We start from the raw sequence: 16,638 nt of genomic DNA, 5'->3' as shown, positions 1-16,638 counted from the left end.
TCCTGAAAACAGAATATAACCTAAAATTTTAAGAGCTACAAAAACATTTTGTGATCCAGTGATGATATCCACATTATGTGGTTTTAAGAAAACAAAATATGCATTACAACATTAGTTTTAAACTTGGCTGACCGAGGTAGGTACAAATTTAAAGAACACCATTCAATCTAAAAAGGTATGTACATATATGTGCATATCACTCCCTGGCATACAGAACAACAGATTCTTGTTTAGGATAAAAGCAAGATTTAATTTAATAAATGCATACTATGTGAAGCACAAACATCTGATGTTAATACATTTACTCAGGACTATAAAATCTCATATGGAATCTCAAGATAGAAAGAAAACAGAAGTTGACATGTATACCACCCGAACTGCAAAGCAGTATGACATTATAAAACGTAATTTCTTTACAGAAATGAAAACCAAGACAACATAACAGAATGTACTGCAGAAGTACTCAAGTACCCATCCAGGTTTAACTCCACCTGTTCTAATGTTTTAAATGCTGGACTTTTCAGTCTAAAACCCGTTCTGAACCCTGGATTGATGATTCTATTAGTTCTCTCAGACGTTGTTGTAGAAGATCAGAATGAAAGTGGAATAAGGACAGGCTTTATATTTCCTTTGAGATTTTAAAGGACTCTCTTTTTAAATATCAGAAAGCAGTGAAAAAAGCAAAATGTCAACATTTGTCAGATATTATTAACAAGAACTGTTCTAGACCAAAGACGCTTTTTAACATTATTAATGCTACTCTCAACCCATTGGCCTGTCGTTTTTCTGGGGATTCTTCTCCTTCATGTGAAGAATTTTTATTATTTTTTGATAGTAAAATTAGGGATCTCCGTCTGGGGATAACTCCCTTGTTTTTTAATCCGTCTAATTCCTCCATCGCCAATACTTTTTTTAGTCAGTTTAAACTAGTCTCACTTCCAGATTTGCTGGAAATAGTTGAGCATCTTAAGCCCTCGGGCTCGTCTTTGGATATTCTTCCTCCTTCTTTATTTAAGCAAGTTTTTATTGACATTGCTCCGTATCTTTTGCTCATCATTAATTGCAGTTTAGAATCTGCCATTATGCCTGACTGTTTAAAGCATGCAGTGGTTTATCCACTACTTAAAAAAACTGAATCTGGACTCATCAGTTTTAACAAACTTTAGGCCCATTTCTAATCTGCATTTTATCTCCAAGATTATGGAAAAAATTGTGTTTTCACAGTTACAAAGTTTTTTATCTGACAATTCAATGTTTGAAACATTTCAGTCAGGTTTTCATAAATGCCATTCTACCGAGACTGCACTTTTGAAGGTTCTTAATGATATTTTAATATCATGTGATTTGGATGATTTTGCTGTCCTTGTGCTCTTAGATTTGACGGCCACTTTCGATACAGTCGACTATGCTGTTCTCATTGAGCGTTTAGAACATTGTGTTGGTTTAAGAGGTGTCACTCTAGATTGGTTTAAATCATATTTTGCAAATAGGAGTTTTTCAGTCAAGATGGGTGAACATTACTCGAGTAATGCTTTTTTGCCCTGTGGGGTTCCTCAGGGTTCTATTTTGGCCCCTTTGCTTTTTTCACTCTATATGCTCCCTCTTGGCTCCATTTTTAGAAAACACGGTTTGTCCTTTCACTGTTATGTGGATGACACTCAGGTTTATTTGCCTGTCAACGAAATTCTGTGGGTCTTGAGTCTCTTATGGCATGTTTGGCAGATGTAAAGGCTTGGCTTTCCTTAAATTTTTTAATCTTCAATGAAAAGAAAACTGAAATGATAGTTTTTTGTCCATCTGAATTCTCAAATTCCCTGAAACTGGATTTGGGAGGGATGTCACTGTGTTTGAAATCATGGGTAAAAAACAATGGTTTCATTTTTGATGATGGCTTAAAGTTTGACCGACAAATAAATTCAGTTGTCAAAGCTTGCTTTTTTCAGCTCCGTCTGCTTTCTAAAGCTAAGCCTTTTCTTTCTTTTAAAGATTTTGAAAAAGTAATTTATGTTTTTGTTTAATCTAGGCTGGACTACTGTAATTCACTAAATTTTGGGTTTAGCCAGACAGCTTTATCCCACTTGCAGCTTGTTCAAAATGCTGCGGCTCAACTCTTGTGTGGAGTCAAAAAGAGGGAGCATATTACTCCTATTTTATGCTCACTACATTGGTTGCCTGTTTTTTTTTAGAGTGGATTTTAAAATTTTGCTCCTCATTTATAAATCTCTGAATGGTTTGGCTCCCCCTTATCTCAGTGACTTACTAACCGAGTATCAACCCACTAGATCCCTTCGGTCTTCCAACCAGGATCTATTGTTTACCCCTAAGTCGAGGCTTAAGTGCCGGGGAGATCGTGCTTTCTGTATTGCTGCCCCCAGGCTTTGGAACGCCTTGCCACTAGGGCTGAAACGATTCATCGAATTACTCGATTAACTCGATTACAAAAATTCCTCGAAGCAAAACCTCTGCCTCGAAGCCTCGTTAAATTCCTATGATGCGCACTATACGCGCAGGGATCTGATTCACACTGACAATGTTCAGGAAGCACACCATAGCGCATGATACATTTTGAATTTAGTTGGCACGATGGCGGAGAGTAAAGATGTCCATAAACGGCAGAGAATGTCTAAAGTTTGGGATCATTACATTCTTAAAAAAAAAGAGAACAAGGTGCAATGTGTCTACTGCAGAATACACCTGGCATTCCACAGCAGTACGACTTAAATGATTCAGCATCTGAACCGAAAACATCCACTCCATGCTGTTTCACCAAGCCTTGCTGAAACAAGGTAACATAGCCTAAGCGCCTATACATTGATGTTCGCTGATTTTAATCCCATACTGTATTTGTAGCGATGTCGTGATGCGGTTTGACTAGATATGATGTTTAGCTTTTATGTTTTTAAGTAGTAAACGTATTCACGTTCAATTGCAAGAGAGTATAGCCTAAAAAAAAGAACCCCTTCGAACACACACACACACGCATGCACCCTCGTCTCTCTCACGCGCCAGTCAGACCAATCGCAGCAATGCATCACATATGCTTAAACTTTTATGTAGCCACGCAACAATAATTTCAGCATGTATTCACTGTATACACCGGGACATGATGTTGTGACGTGATTTTTGAACGGATGCTTCACCTAAAATGCACCGCAATGCAAGTGATGCAAGCCAAATGCAGCGTTCTATTGAAAATGTATGTATTTCTGCCGTACCAAACTGCAATGAAGCAACTGGTCTGACTGGGGCGTCACTCTTCCACACGCACAGCACGCGTGCACACACAAACACACACAGGTAGCTAGGTTACCATAGCAAATAGGCTCACCCCAGAAATTATATTTTATTTGTTAGTAGCCTAAGGGTAAATGCTGCAGGTGTGGAAATCTACATAAAACAGATATTTACTTTGATGTCAGGGTTAGATTACAGCATGAAACCTGTTGTGCATATTAATAAATTAAACCCTTTTAAACTTTTCCTCTTTTTCTCCCTCTCAGCACTTCACAAAGGAGTATGGACAGCTTTGCTCGCCCAGCTCAGTCATAGGCTTAGTTTTGGAGCCAAATGTTGGAGTTGGAATCAATACCTCTGTTTTTTTTTTTTTTTTTTTTTTTTTTTAAATAAAAGCCAAATGCTTGATCATTTTACAGCCACATCATTTTCGTTATGCATTATTTGTTTTGGTTGTTTAAAAACACAATTTTTTTTTTTATCCGATTAATCGATCGATTAAGTGCTAGATTAATCGACTGATTAAGTGCTAGATTAATCGATCGATTAAGTGCTAGATTAATCAATTACAAAAAGAATCGATAGCTGCAACCCGACTTGCCACTGTCCATTAGACAATATTTTTAAGTCCAGGCTAAAGACATTTTTATTTTCAAAAGCGTTTGGCTGATGAGATATTTGTACGATTTTATAATTTTTCTGTTTGTTTGTTGTGTGTGTTTTTTTTTCTGTTTTTAATGACCTAATGGAAAGCACATTGGTTGACAGAAGTTGTAATTAATTGTGCTATATAAATAAATTGCCATTGTCATTGTTAAATTGTCATTGTCATTTGACAGTCAGGACTATTTCTCAAAACATCCTACACCAGACTCCTGGAGTCTGACTTTCTGATCTCACTCAGCATTATCAGTTTCATTAAGAAGTTACATCTCAAGTTGCCCCAGTGACCAAACAGCGAGCAAAAGCATCAGTGTAGCGAAAAAACTTCTTAAGATGTTTAGGTATCTAGGAAAAAATCCTTGGTAAGCGCTAAAGTCAGCTGGAGGAGCCCATCTTAAAGGCATATCAAAACTATGAAAACTGTCAAAACACCACAGCTACACACAATAGATAGGCTATAGTATGATATCAGATAGAGGACATCTTTGATATCATAAAAGGATTCTCAGAATTATATCTGGATACACATTAAAGAACGCAATTTTAACTTCCAAACCAGCATGTTTGGTCCCTGATAATTGCCACTTATGGTTATATATATTATTTGGTGACCAAGATGCTGAAACCCTGTTTTATTTGTTATCATTTTTTGCTTCATCATATTTAATTTAATGGAGGCTGCCTTACTGGGAACTTCCTTTCCCCTGCCCCTAAAGCCCATCCCATAAAGTCTCTAACCCTAACCATATTCAACCTGCTCATCAATAAATGTGTCAGGAAAAGGTAGAAAAAAAGGTTCAGGAAGTGGGCAAATTTTATCTAATGGGTTTCTTTTGTAATTTTGTTTAGCTAAATAGTTAGCATGAATAGCCTTTGCTACAGATTTAGATATTTCTGTAGTATGTCACTAAGCGCGTTTCCAATACAAATGTGTGCAAAACTTTTTTATAACTATTTTATAAATGTCGATAAAAAGGTATTGCGAAATGACAGTGTTTCCATTAACCGATGTCATGCGACTAAAACGTCATTTTTTCTTCTCGCGATTAGTCATGGTAACAGATTTTGATGGATTTTGGCTACACTAGCCATTATATTTAATCGAAGGAGGCATATGTGTGTATCTTGACAGAAGCAGCGTGGAGAGCAGCTTCTGGGAAGTGCCATGGCATGACTGGTAAGACAAAAGTGGCCGCGATCAGCTCCGGTGGCCGTTTTGGAGCTGTAATGAGCTGCATACATGTGCAGTATAAATAGTTTAAGCATTAATGACAGGAAAAGCCCCTTATACTTGAGAGCAACCAGGAATCCAACTGTGCTGCCCTCAAACTCCAAAATATCTTTTTTTTTTTTTTTTTTTGCAAGAAAAGCATGTTATGAAACTCCCAAACCATTGTAGACTGTCTCTGTCAGAATTATTAGGAGCTAGAAACCATATTTATATAGGGTGGGACTTTATTTTTTCCATTTAGAATTGAATGGATCACAATTTGTTCACATCGCTCAAGAATTCTTGAGGATCATCCAGCTACTACTTAGCCAACATGAGACAAGCTTTCGTGTTTTTTTTTTTTTTTTTTTTTTTTTGGTGAGCAGTGGTTTCATTTACATTACATTTACATTTACATTTAATCATTTAGCAGACGCTTTTATCCAAAGCGACTTACAAATGAGAACAGTAGAAACAATCAGATCAACGAGAAAACAACAACAGTATACAAGTGCTATGACAAGTCTCAGTTAGAATAGTACAGAACACATGGCCAGGTTTTTTTTTTTTTTTTTTTTTTTTTTTTTTTTAATATTATAGACAAGAAAAAGAAAAAGGTAAGTACTAGTATTAGTTGGTTAAGTGCAGGCCAAAAAGATGAGTCTTTAGATGTTTTTTGAAAATGAGTAAAGACTCAGCTGTTCGAATTGAGATCGGGAGGTTATTCCACCAGCTTGGAGCAGTCCAGGAAAAAGTCAGTGAGAGTGATTTTGAACCTCTTTGGGATGGCACCACAAGGCGTCATTCACTTGCAGAGCACAAACTTCTGGAGGGTGCATACGATTGAACTAGTGAGTTTAGGTAAGTTGGCGCCGTGCCAGTGGTCGTTTTGTAGGCAAGCATCAGTACCTTGAATTTGATGCGAGCGGCTACTGGTAGCCAGTGTAACCTGATGAGGAGAGGAGTAACATGGGCTGTTTTTGGCTCAGTGAAGACAACCCTCACTGCTGCATTCTGGATCAGTTGTAGAGGCTTGATAGTACATGCAGGAAGGCCCGCCAGGAGAGCATTGCAATAGTCCAGTCTGGAGAGAACAAGAGCTTGGACAAGAAGTTGGGTGGCATGCTCTGACAGGAAGGGTCTAATCTTCCTAATGTTGAATATGGCAAATCTACAGGACCGGGTCGTTGTAGCAATATGGTCTGTGAAGCTTAACTGATGATCCATCACAACTCCTAGGTTTCTGGCTGTCCTGGAAGGAGTTATGGTTGACGAACCCAGCTGTATAGAGAAGTTGTGATGAAACGATGGGTTAGCTGGAACCACCAGCAGTTCAGTCTTAGTAAGGTTGAGCTGAAGGTGATGGTCATTCATCCAGCTAGAAATGTCACATTTCCAGCTCGTGTTTCCACCACGAATCCCTTTTTAAGCCTAATGTATTTCTTATGGAGTCATGTTTACTGACCTTTGCCAAGGCAAGAGAGGCCTGATCGTTGGATGTTGCTCTAGGGTTCTAGAGAGTTCCTGGATAATTCTGCATCAAACAATTGTGTCAGTTTAACCATCAAAGCTACACTACCACACAGTACCACAATCCACAAACTGAGAAATTGGGGACAAAGATGTTTTCACAGCACTGCAGGCACAAGAAACAACAGCTCCCTGCAGGCATGGCATTTAACAGATAACAGATTGTATAGAAGCCATACAAAAGGTTGCAGCCTAATGTGGGAACAGGAGAATGATTGGGTGTTGTAAGTGTTTAACATTGTGTTAATGTGCATATGGTTGTGTACTACACAGCTGTATTTGTTGTAAGAAATTATCTGCCAAATCCACCATGCAAATTAGCAGTCTATTATGGTCTCCAAAAAGAGAGAAAAAAATGTGTACAAGGAGAATAACATAATGGAAAGAAACTCATACCCATTCTTTTCCATCATGTAAAAGTAAACAGACACTACAGTAAAACAACAACAACAACAAAAACCCAATAACATCGAGGTTCACAATATTCCATATAACCACTAAAAAAACGTTTTGTAAACTTCATATGCAGCAAAATCAAATGTCACTCCTGCTAAACCTAAATAATAATTATTAATAAATTAATATGAATTAAAGCTATCAAAATGTGGACTTTTAATATTTGTATTACATTTCTGCTTAACTCCAACTCCAAATAGTACAATTTAATCAATATAAAAGTAAATTATCAAAACCAGTAGGCTAAATCATTTCAATAATTTGTTAATTAATACCTGACTAATATTTAACATTATGTAACTAAATAATATTTGCCATATTTATGTATGTGCCTTCCAACAGGAAAAGTTCACCCAGCTGTTTTTGCATCCCCAAGAAAGTTAAATTACCCCATTCCAGGAAATAGTAAACAGTAGGCTAATAGTAGATTACTTGTGTTCTAGAGGAAAACAGACCACTGTCATATCGGAATTTGTATTGATATGGGAATCAAACATAAAAAGAGATTCATTAAGTGCACAGAAAACACAAAATAGTTTACTGTTTTTGATCCTTACCTGTTTTTGTTCTCTATAAAAAAGTAAGAAATGGTCTACAGTACATTGTGTAAATGATAACATTTTACCCTGCGCTAAGAAGGCAACATGAAGGCATCATGATCACTGACAAACAGCTTTACTGAACCCCCTGAAAACACACGCACCCACAATGAGCTCCATTCAAATAAACAAGAATCAGACATCAGTTCTTACATCAATCGTTTACATGTGTTTTGTTGGAAAGTGACTAAAGGTCTGGACTAAAGGTGAATTATGGTGTATTCTAGATGTATCTATTTCCCACAAAAACCTTCAGAATAATAATAATAAAAAAAATATTCACCGCAAAGCAGTTGCATCCATGCGCAGGTTTTGTAGACGGTGGCGGTGTTGCAGAAGAAGAAGAGCGCCATACAGGCGATGCAGCTCAAAATGAGGACCATGGACAGCAGCACGAAGAAAGAGGCCGCCTTAAACGCGCCGGACGGGATGGAGCTGAAGTCGGAAAATGTTCCCTGGCAAATCAGCTCCCGGTTCGAGTTACCGTCACCCACGCAGTAATGGAACAACCCGAAGTAACCGGCATGTGGTGTACTCAGACTGTCCCCGATCCAGTAAGGCTGGATGAAGACTACCACGTTGATGGTGGCGAAGCAGATGGTGAAGATGGCCCACAGGACACCGATGGTTCGAGAGTTACGCATATAGTTGTCATGGTAAATTTTTGAGGCTTCTTGCGAAGGTAGCATTTTTTTCTCGCTTGCTCCCAACCGTCTACTCTCCAGTGATTTGTTTCTGCTATTTCCGGCGTCTCTATCTCCCCCTATCTACCCCACCGGTACCCTCAGAAATGCGCTTCTGCCGCGAGTCCACTGACTGGAGATAAATAAAGATTTGATCTGATTTGAAGCAGTAAAGAGGTATCCGTCCTTGATTTGATTTGCCAGTCTTTCTGTCACACCAGAATTAATCATGAATCAGTTAAATAATGGATGGGAGGTTTATGATAATGCATTCGGTGAAAAAAAAAAAAACCCGTTCTGTTCCTTTCCACCTCCGTTCTAGAAAGTAGGCGAGACAAATTACATTGCAAAACAAATGTCTATGACAAAACCGACAATACACATTATCGCTGCTCTGTGTGTCTGGGTATAAATTGTATATCCGGTGCACCTCTCATCGGCTGTAATGCTGTCAAGCTCTCAATGATGGATCTACCGCAGACGAGCGATAGCAGATGTAACGAAATCTGGAACATCAGCGAGAGGCGTCGCGCAATTGTCGTAATGATAACCTGTATGTGTCCGTCGACAAGAACATCTGAGTTTCATTCAGGAGGGCAATCCGTTTCGCAGTTTAGGTATTTGTCTTTCCTTTCCAAGCCACCGCTTCTCCGTTGTCCTGTTAGGCTATTTCTTTGCGCTCACACGCTTTTGGTGATGTTCAGAGCTGCCGGTGAATGCGCGCACACGATTTTGGATATTGCAGAAATTTCAACAAGTACACGCCCCTTTAACATGCGTCAATACAAAGTAGTAGCTCTAATTGTTTTCAGATGCGTTATAGAGCACATTTATATCTGTATAGTTATTTTTATTTAGCATAACCTACGCTAGCAGACATGACAGGAACTTATCAGTGAACAGTGGCTAAACCAAAAAACATAATTAATTTTTTTATTCATAATTGCACTCTGTGATTTCAACATCAAATTTGACTTTTTTTGTCTTTATCGTTTAATCACATTACAAATTGAAATGTAATACTGTTTTGTAATTTCTTTGCACAACACATTATTCAGAATGCCTGTAGATGATTCTAGTTTGTTCTTGATAACAATATGTAATTTTTTAATTAACACACCCAAGAAAATTTTATCAAGCCAATAAATTGATATTCTATTCAAGTCTTCTATGATGCTATACTTTTGGACATTTTGCCTTTAATTTAAAAGGACAGTGTGAGGAGAGACAGGAAGCGATAGGAACAGGATTGAGAAAGGACTGTCAGTCTGTCTTTCTCAAAACAGCTACTGCCTGATGACTACTCCTGTGGGAATTCTCAGAGATGGGAACAAATACAATCAAAAAGTATACTAAAAATTCAAATACAAAATACTGGAGTAAGAAATGTAGACCTATTTGAAATACAAGTTATTTTATCATTTGAAAATACAAAAATACATTAAACAATTAAAACAATTTTAGGCAGATGCCTTTTTTTGGAACAATAAGTGCAAAATAGTAAACTATTTTTACATTTAGTATAAGAGAAAGAGAATTGCTTTCTCCTCCTTAAATGACTTTTAAAAAAAAAACTATGATCCTTTCAACACAGTTGCATTCCAGTTGTGTTTAGCACAACAAACTTCGCCAAAAACAGTCCTCACTGTATGAATTATTTATTTATTTTATTTTTAATTTTATTTATTTATGTTTTTAACAATTCTTTTATTTTATTTTTTATTTATATTTTATATTCAGCATTTTTCAGTATTTAGTCAACAGCAGTGAGTAATGTTCTCTTTAGTGACAATGAGGACATATACTGCAGATTTATAAAATTTTAAATTTACCTGAAAATTCTGTTATCATTTATTCATTACCCTCATATTGTTTCAGACCCATAAAACTTTTGTTCATCTTCTAAACACAAATGAAGACTTAATACTGTCATAATTTTATCCATCTATTGAACGTCTACTCAACCACATTTCGAAGTTCAAACACATTGCAAAATGAATGAATTGAGCAGTCTGTTTAACCGATGTATACTGAAGATTTACAATTGGTTTATCTGAACAGATTTAATTTAAACTTTTTATTGACACTATATTAAGACCAGGGGCGTTTCTAGGATTTTCATTTTAGGGTATGATTAAAAAAAAAGGGTATGATTAAAAAAAAATATTATTTGACTATTAGGGTAGGGTTGTATACTACTAACCTTATTGTAAACCACTATTCCATTGTATTCCCTGTATTTCATATATGGGAGTAGAAGTACTGACTGAGCCATATACAACACCGTAAAAAAAAAAAAAAAATTTTTAGATGTGACTAGTCACTAGAAAATTTTGAGTTGGGAATGTGTCACGGTTGGTAAACCGTGGTCTCAGGTTTTCACTATGTGGGTGGAGTTTTGTGTGTCGCTCGTCTGCACTGATTGTTTCATGTGGGCGTCGCTGTTGATTGTTCATTTGCACCAGCTGTTACTCATCACCTGATCCCTATTTATTGCCCTGTCTTTCGTCTTGTGTTTGTCAGAGCGTTTTATGCAGTTTCCCATCTGGTTGCCTGGTTCTCGTTCTTGTTTCTCTGTGCTGTTTGATTCGCTGTTGTCTTCCCCGGAACCCTGTCCACTCTTCACCACCGGATGCACCTACTACCACCACGGACTGCTCATCTCAGGCCTGTGTCACGCTCTCCTGCTGCATCTACTCACCGCCACTTCCTGGATCATCGTCTTCCATCGCTGTTACCACCTGTTGTTTCCCTTGGACTCAGTTATACATTCCTGTTCTCAATAAACATTACATTTAACTCTTGCATTTGCTTCCTCACCCATTTGTTACCGTTACAGAACGCTCTGACCCACTATGGAAGCAGCAAGTTCCACTTCACTCTCCGAATTCATCCACCACAGTGTCAACCGCATGGATCAGCAGCAGGAGAGCATCATCAACACCGGACGCGCTGTCCAAGCGCTGGTGACACAGGTGTCCGAGCTCACCCAGCAGATCCAACAGCTGACCATTCCCGCTGCGCCACCCGCACCGTCGGTTCCCCGGGCTAGCACCGAACCCAGCTATCGACCCGAACCACGCCTACCAGTTCCCGAGAACTACTCTGGTGAGCCTAATTACTGCAGAACATTCATAACCAAGTGTTCCATGCATTTCTCCCTGCAGCCTCGCACCTTTGAGACCGAGGAGTCCAAGGTGGCGTTTGTGCTGACTCTGCTCTCGGGTAGGGCTGCCCTGTGGGGAACGGCGGTGTGGGAGAACCGAGATCCATGCTGCGCCTCGTTCCACTCCCTCTCCGAGGAGATGAAGAGGGTATTCGACCGTGCCGCGGCCGGCAAGGAGGCGGCCCGCGAGCTGACGGAACTCAAGCAAGGGAATCTCTCCGTGGCGGATTACTCCATCCGGTTTCGCACCTTGGCGGCCGCGTGCAAGTGGAACGAGGAGGCGCAGTGGGATATGTTCCTGCATGGGTTGGCCGACCGTGTTCACAAGGAGATCTACCTCCTCGAGTTGCCCACCAGCCTCAACGGACTCATCGACCTGGCGCTCCACGTGGATGCTCGCATCGAGCGTCTGGGGGCACACGCCTGTCCCACACGTCTCCCAAGCACCCTAGAGAGTGGCAGCTCGAGTAGAGAGAACACGGTCGGTCCCCCGTCTTCGATCATGAGCCCATGCAGGTGGGTAGAGCTCGACTGACCCGGGAGGAGAGAGAGAGGCGGAGGTCCCAAGGACTGTGCCTGTATTGTGGCGGCTCTGGACACTTTCTACTCTCCTGCCCTGTAAAAGAGCCAGCCCGGTAGTAAATTTGAGGCTACTATCGGGTGGGATCTCCGCCGGGAAGTCCTCAACAACATCTACTCTCCTTCCAGTGAAACTGAGATGGGCCAACAACACGCACACCTGTCACGCCCTCCTGGACTCGGGGGGCAGAAGGTAACTTCATGGACACTAACCTCGCACAACACCTGAAACTCCCCATCACTCCCCTTTCCCATCAGATCACCGTCAACACACTCAATGGCCAAGTACTACCCTGCATCACCCACACGACTGGTCCCATTACCCTTCTTACCTCCGGCAACCACACTGAGAACATCCCCTTCCTCCTCATGGACTCCCCTGTGGCACCCATCGTCCTTGGTCACCCCTGGCTAGTCAAACACAACCCACGAGTGGATTGGGGTTCCAACACCATCACTTCGTGGAGTAAATGTTGTCATGAGTCTTGTCTTGTTTCTGCTTGCTCTGCTGTGTCTGTGTTTCAGGAGGAGGCTACGGTTTTGTCAAACGTGCCCGCGGAGTACCTGGACCTGAAGGAAGTGTTCAGTAAGTCCCGTGCTGCTTCTCTTCCTCCGCATCGTCCCTATGACTGTGCCATAGACTTAGTACCAGGTAAGTCTCCGCCTAAGGGCAAGCTTTACTCTCTGTCAGTTCCTGAGAGGGAGGCCATGGAGAAATATATTTCTGATTCTCTAGCATCGAGGTTCATCCGTCCGTCCTCTTCTCCAGCGGGGGCGGGATTCTTTTTGTGGGGAAGAAGGATGGTTCTCTGCGACCTTGTATTGATTACCGAGAGCTGAACAACATCACGGTAAAGAATACTTATCCTTTGCCGTTGATGTCTTCGGCTTTCGAGAGGTTACAGGGAGCATCCGTCTTCACAAAATTGGATTTACGTAATGCTTATCATTTGGTCCGCATCAGGAGGGGGGAATGAGTGGAAAACCGCCTTTAACACCCCTAGAGGGCACTTTGAATACTTGGTTATGCCGTTCGGGCTCTCCAATTCGCCCGGGGTTTTCCAAGCACTCGTGAATGACGTGTTGAGAGATATGGTAGATCAATTTATATATGTTTACCTGGATGACATACTGATTTTTTCTTCATCTCTCCAGGAACACGTGCAACACGTCAGACAAGTGCTCCAGAGATTGCTAGAGAATGGTCTTTTTGTCAAGGCGGAGAAATGCGTATTCCATGCACAGTCTGTTCCTTTCCTAGGGTACATCGTCTCGTCTGAGGGAATACGTATGGATCCTGACAAGGTTAAGGCTGTGATAGATTGGCCAAGTTCAGATTCCCGTAAGGCCCTACAGCGGTTTCTGGGGTTCGCCAATTTTTATCGACGGTTTATTCGTAATTTCAGCCAACTAGTCTCACCTCTGACCGCCTTGACCTCCCCCAGTACTCCGTTCAGGTGGTCTAATACAGCCGAAACTGTATTTACCAACCTCAAGAGCCACTTCGTTTCGGCTCCCATCTTAGTAGCCCCTGATCCCACACGGCAGTTCGTGGTGGAGGTCGACGCATCAGAGGTGGGAGTAGGTGCAGTTCTTTCCCAACGGGCTGCCTCAGACGACAAGATGCATCCGTGTGCGCGTTTTTTTTTTTTTATTTCTCGCATCGGTTATCTCCTGCAGAACGCAATTATGACATTGGTAACAGAGAATTGTTGGCCGTCAAATTAGCATTAGAGGAGTGGCGTCACTGGTTGGAGGGGTCGGGGGTACCTTTCATCGTTTGGACCGATCATAAGAACCTAGAATACATTAGAACTGCCAAAAGACTCAATTCCAGGCAGGCTCGGTGGGCTTTTTTTTTCCGGTCGTTTTGATTTTTCTCTATCGTACCGCCCGGGTTCCAAAAACGTTAAACCCGATTCTTTGTCACGTCTTTTTGATCCTTCCGAACGCCCGGTGACTCCCGAGTGTATTTTACCTGAGAATATAGTCGTCTCAGCACTCGTATGGGAGGTCGAAACAAAGATCATCACTCCCCAAAAAGGGGTAACGCCTCCGCCCGGATGCCCACCGAATCACTTATTTGTGCCGGAGGAGTTACGGTCCAACGTTATTCAGTGGGGTCACTGCTCTAATGTAGCTTGTCATCCAGGGATAAGCCGAACCAAGGGTTTAGTTAAGCAACGATTCTGGTGGCCACTTATGGCTCGCGATGTTCACGATTTTGTTTTGGCTTGCTCAGTTTGCGCCAGTGGTAAGTCATCTAACCGACCTCCGGATGGGCTTCTTCAGCCGCTGTCTGTCCCTTCGAGACCCTGGTCCCATATCGCTCTAGATTTTGTTACCGCCCTCCCGCCCTCTAATGGCATGACGGTTGTTTTAACCGTAGTGGACCGATTCTCGAAGGCGGCACATTTTATTCCCTTGCCCAAATTACCTTCAGCCAAGGAGACCGCGGTCACTGTTATTGATCGCGTCTTTCGGTTACATGGCCTCCCGGTAGACGTGGTTTCTGACAGGGGATCCCAATTTGTATCCAAATTTTGGAAGGAGTTTTTTGTAAATTGTTAGGAGCGACGGTTAGTCTGTCTTCGGGTTACCACCCTCAGAGCAACGGCCAGTCTGAGGCGAGCCAACCAAGATTTAGAGCGAACATTGCGATGTTTAGTCTCCAAGAATCCTTCTTCCTGGAGCCAACAACTCTCTATGGTTGAGTACGCTCATAACTCGTTACCAGTGTCATCCACGGGCCTCTCTCCGTTTGAATGTAGTTTAGGTTACCAGCCACCTATTTTTCCTAGTCTGGAATCTGAAGTCACGGTCCCCTCCGCTCACGCATTTGTCCAGAGGTGCCACCGCACGTGGACCAGAGCCCGTGAGACTCTGCTCCAAGTGAGGGTGCGTACCAAGGCCAAACCCGATCACCACCGGTCTAAGCCTCCCGTATACGTCGTGGGTCAAAAAGTGTGGCTTTCTACTACGAACATTCCTCTCCGTTCCGTTTCTAATAAGTTAGCTCCCAAGTTTATTGGCCCGTTTCCTGTCACCAAGATCATTAGTCTGGTGACAGTCCGCCTCAAACTACCTCCGGCGTACAGGAGGATTCATCCCGCCTTCCATGTGTCCAAAAATTAAACCTGTGTTTTATTCACGAATTAACCCGCCCACCCCGGTTCCCCCCCCCGCCGCGTCTCGTAGATGGGGAACCCACTTATTCGGTTAATCGTATTCTGGACTCGAGACGGAGGGGACGAGGATTCCAGTATTTGGTGGACTGGGAAGGTTACGGTCCGGAGGAGAGGAGTTGGGTACCTGCTAGGGACATACTGGATCACTCCCTGATAGATGATTACAATCGACAGGTAGGGTCGGCTGGGAATGCCAGGAGGCGTTCCTAGAGGGGAGGGTACTGTCACGGTTGATAAACCGTGGTCTCAGGTTTTCACTATGTGGGTGGAGTTTTGTGTGTCGCTCGTCTGCACTGATTGTTTCATGTGGGCGTCGCCATTGATTGTTCATTTGCACCAGCTGTTACTCATCACCTGATCCCTATTTATTGCCCTGTCTTTCGTCTTGTGTTTGTCAGAGCGTTTTATGCAGTTTCCCGTCTGGTTGCCTGGTTCTCGTTCTTGTTTCTCTGTGCTGTTTGATTCGCTGTTGTCTTCCCCGGAACCCCGTCCACTCTTCACCACCGGATGCACCTACTACCACCACGGACTGCTCATCTCAGGCCTGTGTCACGCTCTCCTGCTGCATCTACTCACCGCCACTTCCTGGATCATCGTCTTCCATCGCTGTTACCACCTGTTGTTTCCCTTGGACTCAGTTATACATTCCTGTTCTCAATAAACTTTACACATAACACCATCATCAACACCCTAACCAATTTCCAACCGCTACAGAATGTATATATACATATATTTTTTTTTTACAATGAAGACTTCCTGATTCATTATTAGGACATTTATGTTTATCCTTTGATGATACCACTGCTTGTTCTCATGAAATGTACGTGGAAATTGGCAGACAATTAAAACAACATAAGGGTTCAATGACTGCAGTGAATCTTGGGAACACAGTGGTATTGTGTGTGAGAGGCTGTCTACGTTCTATTCTCAACTGACTTGCTCATTTGCAGACCTACTCCCGCACGACAAGAAAAAAAATTGTATATCCATCTACAATGAAATATAAATTATTATTATTATTATTTTTGAGCTTTTTAGCCTTTATAATCAACAATACGGTTGGTTATACATCAAGTCACCCCCTGAAAATTTATTTCATTTCAAATCATTTAACTAACCAGCTAATATTCATTAAGAATAGACAAAACATGTATTAATGTAATTGTCTGTTGGCAACATGTTTAATCTGTTCTATATGTATTTCTATTTATTAAAAATAACAACATGAAAAAGGGCCTAGTGACGCCCCTGATTAAGACTATTTTCTGTCAAGCAAATACAAATTATGTTCAAAAGTAATAGATTATTATTATTATTTTTATTTTTTTTA

At 41.4% G+C, this 16,638-nt stretch overlaps 1 protein-coding gene across 2 annotated transcripts in view; it reads right to left on the bottom strand.

Annotated features, from left to right (window-relative positions):
* The window catches only part of LOC109061813 (LHFPL tetraspan subfamily member 4 protein-like), an 80,494-nt gene extending 71,364 nt beyond the window's left edge, over window positions 1-9,130 (bottom strand). The window contains exon 1 of one of the 2 annotated variants that reach the window (XM_042725762.1): window positions 7,976-9,130. In XM_042725762.1, the coding sequence (XP_042581696.1) occupies window positions 7,976-8,381 (406 nt within the window). In that variant the 5' untranslated portion in view covers window positions 8,382-9,130. The remainder of the gene's footprint in view (window positions 1-7,975) is intronic. The other variant, XM_042725763.1, reaches the window with a different exon arrangement.
* Window positions 9,131-16,638: the final 7,508 nt, after the last annotated feature.

Source organism: Cyprinus carpio, chromosome B6, assembly GCF_018340385.1.
Source record: "Cyprinus carpio isolate SPL01 chromosome B6, ASM1834038v1, whole genome shotgun sequence".
In the NCBI taxonomy this organism is placed as follows: domain Eukaryota; kingdom Metazoa; phylum Chordata; class Actinopteri; order Cypriniformes; family Cyprinidae; genus Cyprinus; species Cyprinus carpio.
This window is presented reverse-complemented; position numbering and strand designations above follow the sequence as displayed.